This window comes from Bactrocera neohumeralis, chromosome 6 (assembly GCF_024586455.1).
Source record: "Bactrocera neohumeralis isolate Rockhampton chromosome 6, APGP_CSIRO_Bneo_wtdbg2-racon-allhic-juicebox.fasta_v2, whole genome shotgun sequence".
Taxonomy (NCBI): domain Eukaryota; kingdom Metazoa; phylum Arthropoda; class Insecta; order Diptera; family Tephritidae; genus Bactrocera; species Bactrocera neohumeralis.
In genome coordinates this window covers 5,699,604-5,721,752 of record NC_065923.1, presented here as the reverse complement: position 1 = coordinate 5,721,752, position 22,149 = coordinate 5,699,604, and the positions used below count along the sequence as shown (strand labels likewise).

Here is a 22,149-nt window from a genome sequence, read left to right as displayed (position 1 = left end):
CGACAGCAAAAGCAATATACTCGTCTATATTGTAAAATTCTCGACAAAATCCTACACTCATTCAACAGTCATTATCTGTTTTAGCTTTCCGCATCAAATTCGCTCGTACGCCTCAAATGCACGCCACGATATCGCCGGTTTAATCTCATATGAGGTTGTATGCGTGTGCGCTTGCCAGTTGCCGCCACAAATTAAGCAGCTGGCTGTGGTAAATGTGGAGGATACATACTCCATTCAACTGCTCCGACATTCGATATTCGATAGCTCAGCCAAACGGCATACACTCACATTCGCGCACACACATATACAGGCATAACTAGCATACGGATATTTACCAATTTAGTCACCTATTGACACAAATATTCCCTCGTTGATATGCGGCGTGGCACATGTTCGTGAAATCAGAGCTTATATGTTGGAACTGTTGTTCAGACTAGTAAAGAGGGCTTGCCGGGATGGTTTGGTGCTTAATAAAGGTTATGGGTCTCTTCCATGTGGAAAAACAAAGCCCACCACTCGATTATAAGTTTCCACTATAGAAGACCGGACATAATTGGCGCCAGTATTACTTCCTTTTCGCTGTTTGGCGCCAGTTGGAGATTCCAAGTGGAGCCGGGTCCTTCTCCACCTGCTCATTCCAACGGATTGGAGGTCTTCCTCTTCCGCTGTTTACCCTAGCGGGTACTGCTTCAAATACTCTCTGAGCTGAAGTGTTTTCATCCATTCGGACGACATGATCTGTCTCTTAGTTCTCTGAATTATATTTAAGTCGTCGTATATCTCGTACAGTTCATCGTTCTATCGACTGCGATATTCGCCATTGTCAAAGCGCAAAGGACCATAAATCTTCCGCCGAATCTTTCTCTCGAATACTCGTAACGCCGACTCAGCAGATATTGTTGTCGTCTATGCCTCTGCGCCATATGAACTGAAATGATGAAACAATTTCCTAAAAATGCCAATCCTCAAACATCTTTACTTGCATTACGCCTGACTACTCCTACAGGGTTCCAACGTATGGCTACGTGTTGTTGGGTTTATTGAGTTGGTAATTAAAAATTTTAAGCTGTTGCAACAAAATACTGTGAGAGAAACGTGATGAAAGAAAATTTGATTCCGTATCTCGATGTAATGCGAGCAGAAATGTTGAATCCATCTGTAACCGCCTTTATGTGTATGCGTCCCCATGTGATGTAAATACAATATGTACATATGTGGCAGGGCCGATATACCGACATTTCGTACGTGCAATTTGTACACGCGAGTTTGGGTACCCAATTAAAGTCTAATAGAAGCATTCGTACACATATAGGAGCACTTCGGTGTGTATTTCGGGCATCAGCTGGGCTTATATATATATTATGTACCATGCAGAAATATTGCTGGCATAAAAATGTAGATAACATTTATGAGCTCGGCGGTTTATCATTTTTAAATGGAAAATATTTCCCTTTTCACTTTCTAGTTATCTCCAGTTTATTAGCAAGGTTCGCTTTTATGTTATTTATGAGTTTCTCAGAAATTGTGTATTTCCTAGAATATTTGAGGGAGAGATTTGCACACAGCATTGGTTGCTGAACAAATTTTGCTTCTCTTGAATTAAAACTTTTTTGTTACTGGCAAATTTATTCAATTTTATTGGTGAGGGATCGGATTTCTCTTATAACATTAAGTTAATTTAGTAAGGATTAGCTGAAGCCTTTTCAGATTGATTTTCCATGGGTTTGGGTATTCTTGGAAGGAAGGCAACGCTGGCTAATAAACATTTGAATATGCATGTGTAATAAAGTTAATTTGTTTGTGGTATCTTATTCCTGGAATTTTTTGTTTGTTTCAATCCTTTTTTCCTCCTTCCTGCACTTGAGGAGAGTTTTGTGGCATCTACTTATAGTACAAGTAGACTGCAGCTATCATTTGTCACCGGTAAAAAGCTATTAAACAATTTTTAAATACTAAAATAATAATATGAAATTTGTAAAAAAAAGCATTCCGGGGCTTGTCAAATATTTCTACTCTAAGACTTCTATAATCCTTTGTTGCACAGGGATTACTACAGAGTTTTTTACATTTAAAAACTCAGCGCATTAACTGTCAAGCCAATTTTTGTGAAATTCATATTATTCTCATTGCTTTTATCATAAAACCAGCAAAAATCGTCAAAGTGTCTCGAAAATTGATATCTGAAGCGTATACAGAAACCATTATCCAATTAATATCGCTTCACGACGAGTCGCACAAAAAGCTTGATTACTTTAAATGTGGAACAGCTCCTACTAGAAATGGATTCCAGAAAAGATTCCAAGAAACATATGATATGTGAGTTGCTAATCTCCTGAAAGATCTAGAATCAAATGAACATGAAAGAGCTGAGTAAAAGTTCTAATGCAGATTGAAACCTTAAGGATTTCGTTAACTTCGAGTATTCTACTTACCAGCTGTTCTCCTCAAATAGATGTGGTGAACACTTCAAAGATTTGTGTTTTGATTATTAGCTTTTCCTCTTTCTTGGTACAGCTTTCTCTTGAAACTTAATCGTATTATGCTTCGAACTCAAAGTCTGATTAATAATAGTCACGTTATGAAAGTTGATTTTACATAGTGAACGGCTCTAACACATACCAGGTTTGTCCGGAAAGTACTGAGTCGATTAAAAAAAAAATTTATTGAACCAATCGTTACAATTCTTTAAAAACTTTCAAAATATGCTCCTTCTGAGTCGATGTTGCATGCTGCTTGGATCCCCTCTGTCGTCTCAAAATGCTTGCCTTTTTTCAGTCTTTTCAGGCAAGGAAACAAAAAAAATCCGGGGGGCCACATCCTGAGGAAGCATTGGGATGCCGGCCTTGGTTAGGTAGCTGTTCACAAGAATGGCGGTGGGAGCCGGTGCAACTTCCAATTGGCTGCGATGTCTTGTCCAACCCGACTGACTCTTCGTTTGAGTCTCTTGAGGACTTTCACGTGAAACTTGGCGTTGACGGTTTGGACAGGAGGAACAAATTCATGGTGGACGATCAAAGACAAGTCTAAATTTTCAAATATATAAATGAGCTTAAACTTAGGCTCAGTTTTCAATATAAAGCCCATCCCAACAGTTCAAAGACTGCGTTTAAGCCGCTTTCCGAAAACCACCGACAATCAATGATTGTTTTGTGTGTCTGTGGAATTTGCTCGGTCTTACTAACTGTTCTAGCAGTTTGATCCACCGAAAATACAGCAATTAGAATGCCATGTAAGAGTGACCATATATTGTTGTTTGCTTCTTATGCATAATAAGCTGCATTACTATTACAAAAATAAAACAATCAGTACCATCTTGTGCCTCTATTAGTGAAACTTTCCAGCGTGTCCATTTGCATTGGCGCCTGTGCTCTTCGCAAAAGTTGCAAAATAATTTTCGCCCTCTTTTTTGGCGTTAATTTTATGTACAACGTCCACGGCCAAAGTTCAATTAAAATTCATTTTTTTACTTTTTTTTCTTTTTCCCTTTTTTGTTCTTGCCTCGGCATACTGTTGTTGTCCGTTGGTGGCGCTGCTATTGGCTCGTAATTCAATTATGCCCCAAAGTTGCTGTAAACATGCACATATATACTTATTTATGTGTGTGTATGGCGCTCATGGTGACCTTCATTAAAAGTTTCTTTGTAGCAAGAAGGCTAATTTTCATTAAAGCATATATGCAGTGATGAAGGATAAAGTTGGATTTACTTTCGCTCTCACTTTCAATTAAAATGTTGTCGTGCAAATTTCTACCAACACATATACATACATGCATATGTATATGTACGTGTACATTTGGGAAAACTCTCAAATTATGAAAATGTCAAACGTTATTAATAGGTGCATATAATAATTGACAGGTTCAAAAAAAAAAGTCTCGATAAGCGGTTTTGTTAGAAAAACTTTGAAACAAAATATATACGAGTTTGTATAGTCACATCAGCTAGATCTGGTGATTGATTACAGCTTTAAGCAATTTGGTGTGAAATTTTGCGGTGCTTCCTCTTGCTGCTTTTTAACTCGCCTGTGTGGGTGGGTACAAAACGTTGGGACGCTGCTTTAAATTTCGGTCAAGGGCGAACTTTAAAGCTCTAATACTCTACACAGCTGCATTTCTTATAGCATGAAAGGGTACAAACATGTTTTTATCTTGATTTTGATTTGTCAGTCATATAGTTGTAAGCTATAGTAGTCTGATCTAAACAATGGCGGATTTTTGCCAAAGCGACCTGATTTTGGCGATTCATGTGCATACTACTTACCATCTCAATATATCAAACACTGAGAGACTAGTTCGCGTATATACAAACAAATGGGCAGATGGAGCTGCCTAAAACGACTAAGCTCGTTGCGGTCATCATTTACCATAGGGTCTCCAACGTTAGCTTCTGGGTGTTACAAACTTCGTGGCAAACCTAAAATACCCCGTTTAGAGTAAAATAACTGTATTTAAGTTGTTCTCCTTTGGGATAAAAACGACTTTTAAGAGGTTACATTGGTTTACGGGTTTAAGAAAATCGATTTTTTTTATTCGTCACTAGCTGCTACCTTTGACCATCTTTCTGGCAGCATGCGTATTCCGTGACGAAAGAACTCCTCATATTTCGAATCGATCCAAGGATCAATCCAATTTTTGACTTCTTCATAAGAACTGAGGTGCTGGTTAGCTAGACCGTGTGCCATCGATCGGAACAAGTGGTAGTCAGATGGAGCAACGTCTGGAGAATACGGCGGGTGGGGTAAGATCTCCCATTTCAGTGTCTCCAAATATTTTTTGACCACCTCTGCGACGTGAGGCCGAGCATTGTCATGCTGGAGAATGACTTTATCGTGTCTTTCTTCGTATTGTGGCCGTTTTTCTTTTAGTGCTCGGCTCAAACGCATCAATTGCGTTCGGTATCGATCTCCTATGATGGTTTCACTTGACTTTAGCAGCTCATAATATATCACCCCCAGCTGGTCCGACCAAATGCAGAGCATGACCTTGGCGCCGTGAATGTTCGGTTTTGCCGTCGACGTGGAGGCATGTCCAGGCTCCCCCATTACTTTCTTCGCTTAGGATTATCGTAGTTGACCCATTTTTCGTCGCCAGTTACAATGCGATGTAAAAATCCCTTTCGGTTGTGCCTTTGAAGCAGCTGTTCACGGCTTGCTGTGTCACTTGCAACGATTCGGCCAATTCCTCTTGGGTTTGAAACGCATCTAGGTCGAGTAATGCTTCCAATTCAGCATCTTCGAAAATCTTCTCCCTTCCGCCACCATGCCGGTCTTCGACTTCATAATCACCATTCTTAAAACGTTGAAACTATTCGCGACATGTTCTTTCACTTAGGACAGCCTCACCGTAAGTATCCGAAAGCATTCGATGAGCCTCAAACAGATCTCTACAAATATTTTGTTGGATTAGTGTTGACACCAATGTCCAAGATCGATATAAAACGATTTAATCGACCAGTGCTTGACCCTAGAGACATCTATTGGAAAACAGCGGAAGAAAAGTTGTAGACCTAATACAATTCTTAAGGACTTGGATGAAGGATTTTTTTCCTATTACAACTATTTGAAAATAAAAATATCGCGAAATTTTCACTGAAATTTAATTTTTTTTGTAAAAAGCCTGCCAAAAATCCAAATTTCAGTTTTTTTCCTTTGTCCAAATTCTAAATTAAGGTTTTAACTAAAACACGTATATTTTCATTTTAGACGATTCTGTAAGTGGTTATCCTGCCAACCAAGGAGCATCTTTTTTCCGAGGGGTCACCGGAAATGGTGTCGCAATGGCGGGTTTTGGTTTAATATATTATTTTCCAAAAGTTTCAGAATAGTGTATGTTTGTATTAATAAAAAATTCTAATAAAATATTTTAATTTTTATAAGAGAAAAAGTTTTTTTAAAAAGGCTGCACCCGAGGAAACCATTATAACCTCTTAATAGCAATTATGACAAGATTGCAACAACAAGCTAAAACCTTTCTGTTATGATAACTGAAACTTTACTATAATTGATTTTGTGATTGCTTCGTATATTGATATTTCTGTTAATTTTTAACCTTCCTGTTTTCAACTGCATAGCCTTACTTATAAATATTTATTTGTGAAAAATACTTCGAGTATTTGTTTTTATTTTATTTTCTAAAGCTTAAATGCAACGTAAACATCGCAAAAGTAACTTCCTACCAAAAGGCTTTACTACTCACATATATATAACGGTAAATAAATACTTTCATTTACACTTACACCAACAGTTAGCAGTGGAGGTATTTTAAGGCTTCCAAAGACAAAGCCAAATTGTCACTTTACTACTAAATTTAACATAACATTTACTCACACAAACACACTTACATACCTACAAAAAGCAAACAATAAGACACATACATACCCATGAATGCAAGGACATGTATTGCTATTAGTAAACCTAAATTCTTTGCAATTTTTCATGCAATTTTGTGCAAAAACATTTGCTTTCTAACCAAAGGTACACAAATATTGCACATACACACACACACTGGCATATTTATGTATTTGCATAAGTGCATATGTACTCCAGCTGTTTGTTGCATTGCCTCCTTCACATGTTTCAACAATGTGTGCAGCGCATGTGTTGTGTTGTGTGTGTGTGTTTGAGGCACAGGTGGTTTCATTTCGTCGACTTCGAATTTTATGGTTCAATGTTTCGAGTTTACGGTCGGAAAAATATTGCGAGAAAGGCAAATCTGTTGCTATTGTAGAAAAGTTGATATTTTAATACTTGAAAATATTCTCCCCTCAAATTTGTTCGCAGCTCCCTCCATTAGCGATAATGAAAATGAACTGCAAGTGCTTTGTGAAGAGCATTGCATGTGGGTACAGGCGTTCGCAGGCAGGGTGCCGAACGATGAAGCCGAGTAGTGTTAATTTTTTTAATCAGAGAATTGTTTTATTTTTTAACGCTTTTAAGTTTAAGTAAAATAGGAATTATGATTAATGATTCCTGATTTATGACTTATGATTTATGATTAATGACTTTGATTCAACATTTATTATTTATGGTTTATGAATTACGAATTATGATTTCAGATTTATGATTTTTGATTATGATTAATGATTTATGATTACTGGATTTTGATTTATGAAATTAATTTTAATTCAATTTATAATTTATTTATGACTTCTGATTTGTGATTCATGATTTATAATTGATTTAAGATTCAAGATTTAAGATTTAAAATTTAAAATTTAAGATTTAGGATTTAAGATTTAAGATTCAAGATTTAAGATTTAAAATTTCAGATTTAAGATTCAAGATTTAAGATTAAAGATTTAAGATTTAAGATTTAAGATTTGAGATTTAAGATTTAAGATTTAAGATTTAAGATTTAAGATTTAAGATTTCAGATTTCAGATTTAAGAATTCAGATTTAAGATATAAGATTTAAGATTTAAGATTTGAGATCTAAGATTTCAGATTTAAGATTTGAGATCTAAGATTTCAGATTTAAGATTTAAGGTTTGAGATCTAAGATCTAAGATTTAACATTTAAGATTTAAGATTTAAGATCTAAGATTTAAGATTTAAGATTTAAGATTAAATATTTAAGATTTAAGATTTAAGGTTTGAGATCTAAGATCTAAGATTTAACATTTAAGATTTAAGGTTTAAGAATTAAGATTTGAGATTTAAGATTTAAAAATTTAAGATTTAAGATTTGAGATATAAGATTTGAGCTATAAGATTTAAGATCTAAGATTTAAGACTCAAGATTTGAGATTCAATATTTATGGTTTATGATCTGCTATTCGACTGCACAGTAGTCTGTAGACGTAGGATTAAGGCCCTTAGTTGCATGTTTCCGAATAGGGATCGCATCGCCTCACTAGCACCCAGCAGAATATTGAACTTTATCAATATACTGGGACTATGTGAGTTCTTGTGATTTAGGAAAGGGCACAATAGACCTAAGGTGGCGGTGCATTCCTTTTTTATTAATCCAATCTAATGGTTTATGATTTAAGATTTGTGACTTATGATTAATGATAAATGCTTATGATTTTTGACTTATGATTTAAGATATGACCAATAACTTCTGATTTCGGAATCTCAAATATTAATGATAACAATATGATGGTTAAAGATTAAACAGCTTCGGGATGATAGATGATTAATCAGAAAACAAGAAATTAATAAACATATAATTATATAAGTATTGCCAGGGAAACTTTAATTCTTTTATTAAAAATAATGAAGTTTTGATTTATTATTAATGACCAAGATTGATTGGCGCTTGATGTTTGACGGCATATTCCTGACTTCCATTCATTGTTCAGTATACGCAATTGAGGCAGGCTCTTTGACAACAACTTAATGCATTTAATTTAATTGCCCTGCGTGAAAGTTATAAATTACTGTAAAATGATTATCAGCAAAAAAAAAATAATATAATAATTCATCGCCTTATTTGGTTTGTAATTAATTATGCGGCAATGAGGATTAATAGTCGTGACTTATTGCCATTCATCGATTTGCAGCAGACAGTCTGGTGTTTATTTAGTAGTTAACATTGACTTTTAAACAAAATGAAAGAAATGTTCGCTTAATTTTCCACTTATTTTCCGTTTTTCGGTCTGACAAATTTTCTGAATTCAAAAAAAAACGCCGCTTTTTGCCAACTTCATATAATTTATGTTAATGCATCAATGAATAGCTCGTAATTAGTGTTGTTTTCGTCTGATCCATTTTCATTTTGCATGGTCATCAATTTACATTCAATATGTCATTGCAAGGGTCCGGCATGGCTGTGTTTTGCTTGGTCTGCAGAGATTAATTTTAGGGAAATTGGGATTTCAAAAGGGCGCTATCCGATATGGTAATCAATTACAGTTAACCATTTGTCTCTTGTGTACCACCCATGAAAAGCTTAGTATTTCCATGCTCGTGTGAGTATGTGTGTGTGAGTTTTTTTTGGCTTGATTGCATATGCTTAGATATGTGTATGCGTTTGTTAATACGTATTTTCTTCACAAATATAAAAGTACCCAAATTTTTTGATGTTTTTTTTTTGGGAAGATATACCAGAAAACATTAAGCAACTAAATAATATTAAATATTATTATTTAAAATTTATATTTAAGGCCAACTTATGATTTCGCAAAAGCTTTTTTCGATTCGGACAAAAGCATTTAGATTTATACACTTCAAGTTAGTGTTAATTTTTCTTCAGTAATGATATAAAATGAGCCTTTTTTCTCTTATACAATTTTATAAAATCAATGATTCAAAACTTTAAAGATGTTCTGGCGATGAAAGTTGTACCCAGCAGTGTTTAACATTTCCAAATAAGAAAATGGAATTTCTTAATATTGCTGCGTTTGAAATTCTTAAGTAAGCCCATTGAACTTGCTTCTAGAGGTCATTGATATTTGAGGTCTTTGTTTGTTGCCTAGTTTTTTTGTTATCAGAATCTAAAACTTTAGTGGTTTTTAGAGTCTGTTGAGATAATTATAATTATTTCAGTTACCGTTATGTATAAAAATATCTTTGTAATTGGAAAAGGTGAGAACTTCTTATGTTTGACAGTTCGCTCAATTCTCCGGAATAGCCTTGAGAGCCGAGGTGCATGCTGCTTGGATCCCCTTTAATTGGGCTTTTAGGGCAAGGAAGCAAAAAAGTCCGGGGAGGCCACATCTGGGCTGTAGGGTGGCTGCGGGTGGGATGCCGGTCTCGGTTCACAAGAAAGGCGGAGTTAATCCTGCCGTTGTCATGGTGCAACTTCCAATCGGCTGCTTTGTCTTGTCGGGCCCGATTGACCCTTCGTTTTTGTCTCTTGAAAAATTTACTTAAAACTTGGTGTTGAAGGGTTATCCAGGCGGAACAAATTTATGGTGGACGATGCCTTCCCTGGGCATTGAAGATCCCAGAAGCTGCTCATTTTTTGAAACGGCCTATATCGGACTACGATAGCATATACCTGCCATACAAACCAAACTCTTGGAATCAAGTTCTGAAACGGAACCCATGGCAAGAAAAATCGACTAACTTTTTGCTAAAGCGAGTACCAGACACAATCCAATAAATTCAGACGGCTCGGTTCGGAAATAATTTTGTAAGTCTATGTCTATGCAAGTGAGTTGATTTTCGGTTCACTGGGTGATATATAGTGTTAAATGGGTAAATATATAGGAACATACATATTTCTTTTTACGCATACATACATACACATCAATTGATGGCTTCTGCCTAAGCAACTTCGTAATTGCTTCCATGCTTTCTATCTTTTTTTTTTGCTCACTCAATCACTCACGCACCAACTCACGTTCTAACAGTTTTTTCTCATCGACTGTGTCTATTTGCATTTCAGATTCGCAAGAGATCGATAATATGGATTACGTCATGTCGGAACATATTGCTTCGCTGACGCATACGACAGGCGACGACGGCGCAACGAGTGCCGCACCGAGACTCACAGCACACGCAAATAGTAATAAAAATCATAGTAATAACAGCAACAGCAACAATAGCAACAGCCGCAGCGGCAACATGAATATCAACGCTAACAATAGCAGTAGTAGCAATAATCAAACGCGGGACGATTTGAGGTCCTTATCGTTATTAAGCGTAAGCGACCATAATATGGAAGTATCGGCCATGGCACAGGAAATGGCGGTGGATGTGTCCTTGACATCTTCCAGCTCAGCCGCCGCAGCAGCAGCAGCATCACCATCATCGGCATCATTGTCATTATCGTCTTTGTTATCCGAGTCAGCGTCACTTACTGCGGTTGATCGAACAGACAGCGATGCACGTGTTGCCGATGAGAGCGCAAATACCATTACCAACAACAACAATAACATGCAACACCTTGGCACCCAGCGCATTGCATTGACAACGACGGCGAAAACAAAAACAACGCTGGCCACCGAGCACCAGCACAATGCGGCCAAGTCACAGGCGATTACAACAGCCGCCACCGGTGGTGCGGCCGGGCGTCAACGCGGCTCAGCGAAAAAGGTGGAGAGCAAATACATTCTACCCAAACCGCAGAAGACCGATGCGCCAATGCTCAACTACATTTTCGATACATTTTCGACGGCGAACAAACATCATCATCACGATCAGCGGTAAGTGCCTAAGTGTAAATAAGCGCCTGAAAATATGCTTTGCACGAGTCATTGGCAAAGCAATCGCATCTGCATTTGCTCTGGTGGGCAAGGGCAGCGCGGTGTGTGGTGGCGTAGCGGTAATGTGTGTGCGGTGCACTTAGCGCAGCAGTTTGTGTTGGACAAAAGTGGTTACTCATGTGGTTGACTGCGGCAGCATCGCTGCGCCATTCCAGCCAGCGCTGCGCGAATGCCGCTTAGCACAGACGATAGCGCTCGCGCTGCCACTGGCACTCTGGCTGCGCGCCATTGGCGCTGCCTCAAGGTGCATTGCAGCAGCTGCCAGGCAGTTGTAATTCAAACTTTGCACATTGGTAAGCCACCATTTGCTTGCATGTGTGTGTGTGTGCAAATGTATTATGTTACAAGTGTATGCACATACATTCAAGAGCACTCTTGCTTAACTGCATTCGCATGAGCACTCACTCACACACACACACATACACACTATCACGCAGCACATTGATGCTTACGAATACAGGCAAATGCATATATTCATTCACATTGAAATGTTTCCTGTAAATGGAAATCTGTTTGTATATTTCGATTTGTGTCACGGCTAAATGATGCAGACTAACACACACTCACACACCGGCACTCAAGTTCTGAATGAATGAGTGCGTGTAAATCCAGGAGCCCTGCAGGAAATGTGCATCCATCATCAGGTGATGAAGTTCACCGATGTTGACAAATCGATTCAGGATTTTCGTTTTTTTATTTTTAACAATTTCTTTACAGTTATTTTTGTATATTTGGCAGTCGAAGAAGTCTTTTCGTATTTCTAATCCAACTTCAACTTATTTTTTTGATGGTTGATTCCTTTCCAATCCCACCAAACACTCAGCTTAACATTTCGAGGCGACCTTTGCGACCTTTTGTTGAGCTTCACCACGCTTGGATCCAGATTTTTTTCGCACATTATTGTCGTATTAGATCCAGTTTTCGTCTCCTGTTAGCATTTGCTTCAAAAATTTTTCCATTTCATTTCGTTTCAGCAAAGAATCTCAGCTGTTAATTCAGTCCATTAAATTTTTCAAAGACAATTCATTCTTTTTGTAGCCAGCCTTTTTTAAATGGTTCAAAACCATTTTATGATGAATGTTCAGTTCCTTAGCGATTTCATGGCTGCTTACGTGACAATGCTGTTCAATTCTTTCCATAATTTCATCAACTTTTTCAAAGATAGGTCGACCAGAGCGAGGCGCATTCTTCACATAAAAATTTTTAGAACGGAAGCCGGCGAACCATTGTTGTGCTATACGAACTGACACAGCATTTTCTCCGAAAACATCACAAATTGCATTGGTAGCTTGAGTGACATTCTTCCCTTTTTTATACAAAAATTTCAAAATATAGCAATTTCTTGATTATTTTCAATCATTTTTGAGCAACTTTTTTAAACTTCCCCGAAGTTAATTTTGTTTTGGTTAAATGAAGCTCACCTTTCCAAAACTATATGATATGACACAATGTGATTGGTAGCACTGGAGATATACGACTGCAACGACATGTATTGACAATTACGAAAAGACTTTTTGGCTAACCGATATATACGTTACTGATAAAATCTTAATAAAATTTCAAGAATATTCATCTTCTTATTACCAAGTCGTAATTCCGAGTTCTAGTGAAATCGGTCGAAGAAAGCGGAATTTTTAAATACCAGGAATACTGATGAATGGTGCGTTAGCACTGAAATATTACACAAAACTCCACCGGAACCATCCAGCAGTATAGGAATATGTATGTATGTATGTACAAAAATTCCATAGAAAAAGATAGACATACTATGTATAACGATACATTTCTTCTCAGAATCTTAGTTTAAATTGAAAGTAAAATAAGAGCAAAAGCATTGTTGCTTTGTTTTCAGACTAAAAGAAAATTGATACCTGCCTTCTTTGGAATTTTGACATTCATGTTTTGTGCTCTCCCAATTCATTATGCTTGTGGGTGAGCGTGGGCTTTGCAGTGTCCTCCGGTAGCACTGTGTCCTTGAGCGTGTTGCAGCTCTTCATAACCTCTATTTCGATGGTATTTCCAGTTGACATACTACTACTTGTGCATAAACAGATTTCCATCGATTGTTAGTTTGCGCGCCCGCACTTGTGCATATGTATTTACATATGTAACCGTGCATTTCTTCGTGCGCTTAAGCAAATACGATGCGTTACAGCGCGCGACCCAAAAGGCGGGCGCCGATTTGAGCTCGTCAGCTGTGTTGTGGAGTATCTGCATATTGTGTGCGCCAACCAACTATTATGTATGTTTATAAATGCATGTATATATGAATGTATGTATGTATGTGTGTGTATGTATGCGCATTGCAATGCGGTTTGTAATTGAAAATAAATATACAAAAGAAAAGTTGCAAAAGCATCGTTTGAGTTTCTTGTTAAATCCAGTCAAGTGAAAATAAAAAAGTTTTCATTTTATGGAAATCCCTGCGTGTGCATGTTTGTATGTGTATGTGTGGAATTTATGCTATAGTATGTTTTCGAAATATGCAAATGACATGAGCTTTAGTATTGGCAAGGGAAAAATGCATAAAAATGTCTTTGTGTGTTCTACTGTTTGTTTTATTTTAGCTAATAAGATTAAGGTGGAATTCTGTAAAGAGAACGTTGCGTAGAATTGCTAAAAATACACTCTGGCATTTGTGTAGTTATGATACGCTGTAAATTTATTATTCTAAGAGCGCTAATTTTACAAGCGGTAACACATATGTATGTACGGATTTTGCTGTGAGAACGCAGTTTTTTTGCATCAAAACATCTAGCCAGCGCTTAGTTGTTGATAGCATGCTCTAAGCGGTAAACCTTGGTTGACTGCCATCACTAAATGGTTCGCAAAAACGGTACAGTTTGTCGATACAACAATTCCAAAGTCGCCTCGTCGCTGTTTCAGCAATTTGCACTTGTTCAACATAGCTGCGAAATGACTTTCTTAGACAAAGAATCCAGACATCAATGGTGCTATGCAATAATGACAGTAAGACGGTTAAGTTGAAATTTCTTCTCGAAGTTAGCTTGAACTCCGGTTACATTATTATCAATGTTAGTTCAAATTATAATATGTACATATGACTTTTTGTTCCGTTCCAAAATCAATATCACTTATATGCCTTCTGAAGAACATTACGGCGCATGAATATCTGTCTTTGACTTTTTTCCTTTCTTTTTTCTCTATCCCAGTATTATGATTCATCTCTTCTTCATCTTTGAATTGTATGTTTTGGTCAATCAAATTGTTAAAATGATTGAAAAAACTTTATATTACACAAAACAACCATACAATATTCTGAACAAAATTTACTATTTTCACCAGCAACTCAAAAATGGAGTTGACATTGCTTTTATAAAACTTATAAGATTTTTCAAATCTCTTTATTCAACGTTAAAAGTTTGCATGGCACACCACTTTACAAAGGAGCCAACAAGCCAAAAGGCTAACCAGACAACAAAGCAAATATAACAGTAAAAAAAAAATAGACGGTAGTGCCTGAAACGTAGCCAAATAATACATTATTTATAACCCCCTACAAGAAAATATACCTACGTGAGTATTTTATATTTACTTTCTTTGTGATTGGTAGTGAATTCTACGAAATTATGTGGCGCAACATAAGTCCGTCACGTGAACAGAATACACACCTTCCTCATGATGAAAACCCTATCGATTCGATAGCTATTTTTAATTCGATGTAGCATCCGGAAGGTTTACAATAGAAAAAAATTCGAAGGTTGCCATCTGTACGGAAATTTGAAGTTGAAAATTTTTGATTTGAAAACACTACATTTTATTACAGCATAAATAATTTCATTCTTGAAAGATTTTTCGAAAGTCGTTGCCACCTATTCACAAATATTTGTTTAAATAACTTGATTAGAGGAAAAAATATTTTTTATTGAAATATTTGTGAAAGGTAAACAAATTTGTTGGAGGTTTTTAGTGCATAGTTTTGGTGCAAATTTGGATGAAATATGAAATAAAGTGTTCCGTACAATTTTATTTTTCCTTGTATCCTCATCGCTTGCTAATGCTGTTCAAAGGATATCCGATTTTGATGTCGAAAATAAAGACAAGGCAAGGAAATACCGGGTTTAATCAGTTGACACAGATGTAATCATATTCCATAGACTTTTCTCGAAAAAGACTGACACATAGAAGAACCGATATTTTCTAGCATTGAGGAGACAGAAAACGATCAAAGCATTAACAAAGGCCAGAAGAGATCAAAAAGTGCTTATCGGAAGTGCTTAACGATCGAACGGATGGCTGATTCAGAGGGGGATAATGGGGGACATTTGATTTAATAGAGAACTTGAAATAGATGTTGCATTCAGCTCCATCTGTGACATGTTCGATTGATACATTCTCCGCGGTTTTCCAACATAGAAAAATATGTAGTAACTGGAAAAAATGGAAACAGCGGATAAAATAACGATACTCATCGCATTCCTGTGCAAATTTTAATTTATAATTGGGCTGTTTTGTCTTTGTGATATTTTATCTCTAACTCATTCCCTCAGTGTGATTCTTCAGAAAGAATCGATCGTTCTGGCAGAGGCATCAAATAGTTTGATAGATACGTTGCTTGTAACGTTCCGAAATCGAAGACGCGATTTTCGATTCATTTATTCGGACACGAAAAAAATGGCGGTAGAACTGAAGTTAACGAAGAAAACCCAAGAATCTGCGGCCGACAAACAAAACACGAAAAATTCTGCATGAGAACTGGCGAAGAATACTATAGGATCTCAGTGTGCATTCCTCTGCTGGGTACAATCGGCGAAGATTTGAGTTTGCTGCTTCCAGAAAAAGTATGTGCTTTGAAAACCAAAGAAATTGACAATCTTTTTGACTGCTTGATTACTGGCAGTGCCATTGGGGACAGAAGCAAAAGTCAAAAGACAATAAGCTACCGACCACTGCTTTGGAAACGTTGAAGAACTGTGATGTAGACCTATACGCCATAATTCATAGTTTTCTTCGCATATTCTGCACACTTCCTGTGACGAATGCGAGCTCTGAATGATCTTTTTCGACACTTCGCCGCATGAAAAGGTGGCTGAGGACGAACATGCTTCAATATGGTTGATCGTTATAATGTGTTTTCACTTTGGTAGGTTTTGATATTAGAAGGTCGATTTGAAAATTTTCCACCATGATATTAAACTGTATAAAGACTAATATATTTAATATAATAACCTGCATGTTTTAAGCTATTTCCGGATGCCCCTCAAAGCTATTTCTGGATCCGCACCTGTATATCCAAGGAATATTATCTTGATAAACAAAAGCATAGTTATTGGTAATTAAATAAGAATATTTCTATGAAGAGTGAATATCTTTAAGGTCTTTTGATATATAGACTGTATAATGATTTTTTATCATTTTTATTTTAGAAAATTTATGGTGAGTAAAAAAGATTAAAAACCTTTGCTCAAAAGTATCACGAATAAATTTCTTAACAGAAGTTGAATTTAGATAATATTTGCTATATGGAGTACACCATCACAGTGTTCATATTATTCTTAAACTTACAAATTATAAAAAAAGTAATAAAATGAAAACATTTCTTCCAATTCTATCCAATGACAGGACCGAAAATAACTAGTTACTAATTAGCTCCAAATCAACTGTTTAATAATTGCACTTTGTAGTCACTTCGGAGACAACGGTTTATTTTTATAAAATTAATAGTGAAGTCTTGTTTAACAATTAATTTTTAAACAGTTAATTTCCCAACAGGACGCATTTCAACAAAAACGACATACGCACATATACACACACACGTTTGCTATGTGTATTTGCATTCACTGTGATTTTTTCTTTTCTTTACATTTTGTGGCGAATTCTCTTTTGCGCTCTACTTTCTGTTTGTGTTTTAAATATGTGGATTTTTGTAGGTCATTTTGGCAAATGATTTGCAGGGAAATTGTTCGGTTGCGCGCCAAAGTTCGTTAGCCGCCGATGTGCTTGTATGTTTGGCGGTCGTTCATGCCTTCCTGTCGTCCTGTCGCGCTGTGCTACGTACGAGTATTTGCCAAAAATGTTCAACACCCCAGAGCACATGACCGTAGCTCGCGTCTTGAGGATATGAAATTAGGCGGTCGCCAAGCGCAAATACTTGGCAAGCGGCGTTAGTGGCAGAGAGAGCGAGGAAGAGAGATTAGAGCCAGCAGCGGCATGCGCGGAGGCAAGTGCCAGGACAAATGTGTTGGCATGTATTTTGTGGTGTTTGCCGCTTTGAATATTTACGCTTTTCCAACATTTACTTTTTTCCTGTTTCAGCGCTTTTATTTCAAAGAGATTTACATTTTACGCCAAAAACTGCAATTAGCTGGCTTAAAAGTTGGGACTTGTAGTAAACAATTTTTTGTTCGCTCATTTTTGGGAATTATAAATGAAAGTTGCGAGCGCGCGCGTGTGTGTGTGTGTGGATTAGTTTCATAGTTTGTGAGCGCCCCTTTTGAAGCGAAATTTGCCAACTATGAGCGGCAAAGCAAAATAAAAGCCAAGCAAATAAACTAAATAATAATTATAGTGAAATTAAAATGGGAATCTGTAAAAAGCCGCTTGTCGAAATTTCTAAACTCTCGCCATGTGCTGCTGGCAGTTGCACAAAACTGTTTAACCAGTTTACGCTCGAAAATTACATTCGAAATTGTTCCAAATTTCTGCAGGAAATAATCCAGCTAATAAAGGTATGATAAAAGCGTAAATAGACCATCTTAATCTATGGACAAGCTCACTATTTATTTCTCTAATTATTGTGAAAACACACGCACACATGCATACTGCACACACAAGTGAGGTTGTGTTTGTGTGCGTGTTTTCAAAATTTGGCTTAAAAGTTAATTAAAATTGAAGTCTCAGCAACGAAAACCTCGCCAGCTGCCCGCACTGCTCATAGTTGTTGGCTTTGTGCTGCCACACAATTACAGACACACATGCGCTCATAATTCCCTGCCAGTTTAGGCTTGCGTCCAATGAATAATTCACAGATTATTAATGAAAATTCATTACTTGGCATTTATGAGACTATCTTTAAGGCGTGTGACTTGATTTATAGCGCACTAGAAATGCCGGATTTTGCTTAAGTTTGAGTAAAAGCCTGTGACCTGAGCATAGTGACCTTGATTGCTTGAATTGTGCGTATATGTACATAGGTATGGAGTATTTGTGTTCATATACAGTTCGGTGTTCACGAATTGAGCTCGCTCTTTATTTCATCAATATGACATCAGTCTGGCAATATTTTTCCATTGTAAATTCTTTGGTGTTGCATTAGTTACCAATTGGTTACACTTTTTTCAAAGTAATGTTCTCACCTTTTGCGCAAATTGCCAGGCGATTATTTGTTGCACGAACAACAAATCCCTCTGTGGAAACTAACAAAGACATCAGAGAGGTCCATGGAGTCAATTTCAGTGTCAAGACTGTACAAATATGCCTGAAAAATAACGGGCTCAGGGCTACAGCTGTAGTAAAAAACCCGTTCTTAAGAGATAAGCACCATAAGGCTCGATTAGCGTTCGCCAAAAATATGAATAATTCACCACGGATGATTGGTAGACAGTTACTTTATCCGATGAAACCAAAATGAATCGAATAGGATCAGGTAGGCGCACATGGACATAAGTTGACAAACAGGTTGGTGTACAGGTTCCAAATACATGCCAAACTATGAAATTTGTAAGTATTTAACTGATGGCTTGGGAGTATTTTCGAAGAAATGAGCTGCGTTTACTTCGGCGGATCTATGGCACAGATTATATTGATATTTTGGCGGACTCACATCTATCAAATCAGGATATATCCAGACTCGAATATGGACATGGAGACATATCTTCAAGCAGAATAGTGATCCGAAACCTGAGGCGAAAATGAGTGGATGAAGCTGCTCGGCTGACCATCCCTAGTGCCTAGATTGAACACCTTTGAGCACTTTTGAGCCATTTCAAAAAAGAAAAATTTTCCCAAAGAGAAGCTCCAAGAACTGTAAAAGAATTGTGGTAGCGGAGGTTTCTATGATGGAAAAAATAAGGCCAATTATTTTACAGAATCTCGTAAGTGATATGCCAAACAAAATATCAACGTGTTATTAATCAAACTTTTGACTCAATGGACAAAAGTGTTCATGTTTGTCATGTTTTTAAAATCGCTTGTTTTTTAAATTAAGCAAGTTTTTCGATAACAAGAGGATATGTTACCTTCGGTCAGTTTGTATGACAGCTTACGCTTAGTGGTCCGATCGGAAAAATTTCTATGGAGATTACATTATTGCCTCAGACAATAATACATGTCAAATTTCGTGAAGATATGAAATGAAAAACTTTCCATACGGCACTTAATTGAAGCTATAAGCTATAGCCAACCGATATCGACCGTTCCGACAAATGAACAGCTTGTTGGGAAGTAAAGGTTGTTTGAAAATTTCATATCCATATCTAAGAAATAGTAGACTGGTACATACAGACAGTTGGTTGTTGTCTAAATCGACTCAGCTCGTCTTATATATTTCCTACTTACAGGGTTTCCGACGTTTCCATTTGGATGTTCCATACTTCGTGGCAAACCTAATATGCTTTGTTCAGGGTATAAAGACCATAAAGTGTAGTAAAAACTCCATGATTTTTGCCAAGACTTTTACCAAATAAGCAATTGAGGAAATCTCAACAAATGAACTTCTCGGCATAATGGTGGATCCAGTTTGTATTAGAAATAAATTGTATAATTTGCAGGCCTGCTGAGTAAGGGCAAGAAACCACTCTTTTTAATAGAAAACCAAAGACCAACGAATGGAAAGGCAGAAAAGTAAAAAGTTTTACCCAATATCCTTTTGGCACAGGAGTTAATTGATCAATTAACCGGTCCTTGCTGGATTAAGGCACTGCGAGTTGTGATCTAAATTTCATTGTGTGCATTGATAAAAATGCGAACAACTAATGAATTTTAATTACTAGAAAAAATACAAAATAAAGAACACAAGCAGGTATAACAGCTGATCGTTAAACAAGCCTATCGTAAGTCGAGTAGAAGGCTGTGCGAAAAGTAAAAACTGCTTTCGCAATTATAATCTCAATGTACTTAATTAATTTGGCTGTGCGAAGAGGCTATAAGTAATTAGCTAAAGCCGAATAAACTAATTTTATTTTACAAAAAACTTACCATGAAATATTTTATATTTCGTCATGCGCCCAAATGTAACATTTAACCATCACTTTTATATTTCTGTGGAAGTTTTAAACTGAGCGTGCCGACCAACCCCAAGCCCAACCAAATACTCAAGTTACAAATATAACTTTAATTAGTTTTTAAAGAATGCTTAAATATTCTGTTTCTGTTTTTGTATTATCTTTTACAGGGCCTTAACTGCATTCCTCCACACTTTTGAAGCTAAGATTCCGCACATACCAACCTCGAGCTTAAAAGTTCATTCCTTTCGCTCTTAATTCTCTGTCACGCTCTGTAAATCCTTTTATCATCGCTGTTTCATTTGTTTGAAGTGTACTTATATTTGATATCCATTTTTTGGTGGAATTCCGCACAAGAGTCACTCTAAGTAGCACGCTTGCCTTCAGCGCATTTTTTTGCCACAGCATTAAAATTGTGTTAAAGTTGCGCTTCTGCCTGCAGCACCCCTTCGCTCTTCGCACTTCTGCTGCTAACGAGTGCTAATGTCTGCAATTTGAGTTGCACTCTTCAAGTGTTTGTCCATTTGAGACTTTATGCGAAAGTTCAGCTGCTTATTAGCTGGCGTGAAAAGTTGCCAAAGTGGTTGACATTGCGCCGAGGAGCATTCGTGCAGCGGACTTAAGTCACAACTCAAAATGAGCAAGATAAATACTCGAAAAAAACAAAAGGCAACAAGGCGAACTTGCACCAAAAGAGACATAACAAACGCAGGCCAGGCAAAGTTTATTTAAAAAGTGTGTGGAAGAGTTGTAAAAGTTCTGTGGCACAAAGCTTGAAAACATCAAAAGAGAGCGAGAAAAATAAATAACCAACGAAATTTGATTAAAAATTTTAATTTTTTCGTTAATTTTTTAGTTTTACTTTGCTAGCAGTCTAAATTAGTCGGAGCATAGCTTGCTTTCACCGTTAGTTTATATATGCACAGTTTTTATGGACTTCTATATATGTATGTATGTATGTGGGTAAATATAGCAACTATGTTTTTGTGTTGAGTTGCGTTTACAAATTTTATGAGCGCAAATTAATTACTCCATCAAAAGTTCAGAGTCAAAATATCGAAAACTTTTGAAAACACAGGTAGCGCACAGTGTTAGATGCATTAGGGTGGAACCAACAATTTCGGCGTTTAGAGAAATTAATTTTATTCGAAGATCTCTTCATACTTGTAGTGTATATTGACGTTATTTGGCTTAATCCCTACTTAAAAGCTAATATTGTCTGAATCTTTTCAATAAATAGTGAATTATTTAAAAATAATAATTTATTTTCGGAAAATTCTCCTTTTTGACTTTTTTCTTGGAAAAAATTTTTTATTGCAATATACATGTAAAAATTTTATTTCGACCTTAGAAGCTCTGAAGAACAACAAATTTTGAGCTCAAAAGTAAAGTAAATCCGAGTACACTCCAGCAACGAAGATTGAACCTCCCTAATGCAGGTGAATTTAACGCAATTGCTGCAGTTCAAATGACGGTGAAATTTTCGTTTATTTCCTAAAAATGGTTAAACACCACTTTCGTGAACAATGCATCTAACTAACAGTTTATTAGGCGATCAAAAGTTTTCCCCTGTAATTGATACTCGTGCGCTTGTGTGCGCATAGTTTCCGCTCTTTTCCTGCTGGTTTAATAAGTATGCATTACGCGCGTTTTTTCATATTTTCCATATTTTGCAAATTTTACGTTGTCGAAATATTTCGCCTTTGAAGTGATGCTCATAAATTTATTAGACTCCTTTTGTAAATTGCTCCTTTGTGGCCGGGTGACAAATAAAGCTTGTAAAACTTTTATCACTTCACCATTGTTAAACGCACGCA

General features: G+C 36.6%; 1 protein-coding gene across 1 annotated transcript in view; it reads left to right on the top strand.

Annotated features, from left to right (window-relative positions):
* LOC126763051 (dual specificity protein kinase splA) overlaps positions 1–22,149 on the top strand; it is a 100,050-nt gene that overhangs the window by 48,989 nt on the left and 28,912 nt on the right. Inside the window, exon 3 of the mRNA XM_050480229.1 lies at positions 10,331–11,090. Coding sequence (XP_050336186.1) covers positions 10,331–11,090 — 760 coding nt within the window. The remainder of the gene's footprint in view (positions 1–10,330; positions 11,091–22,149) is intronic.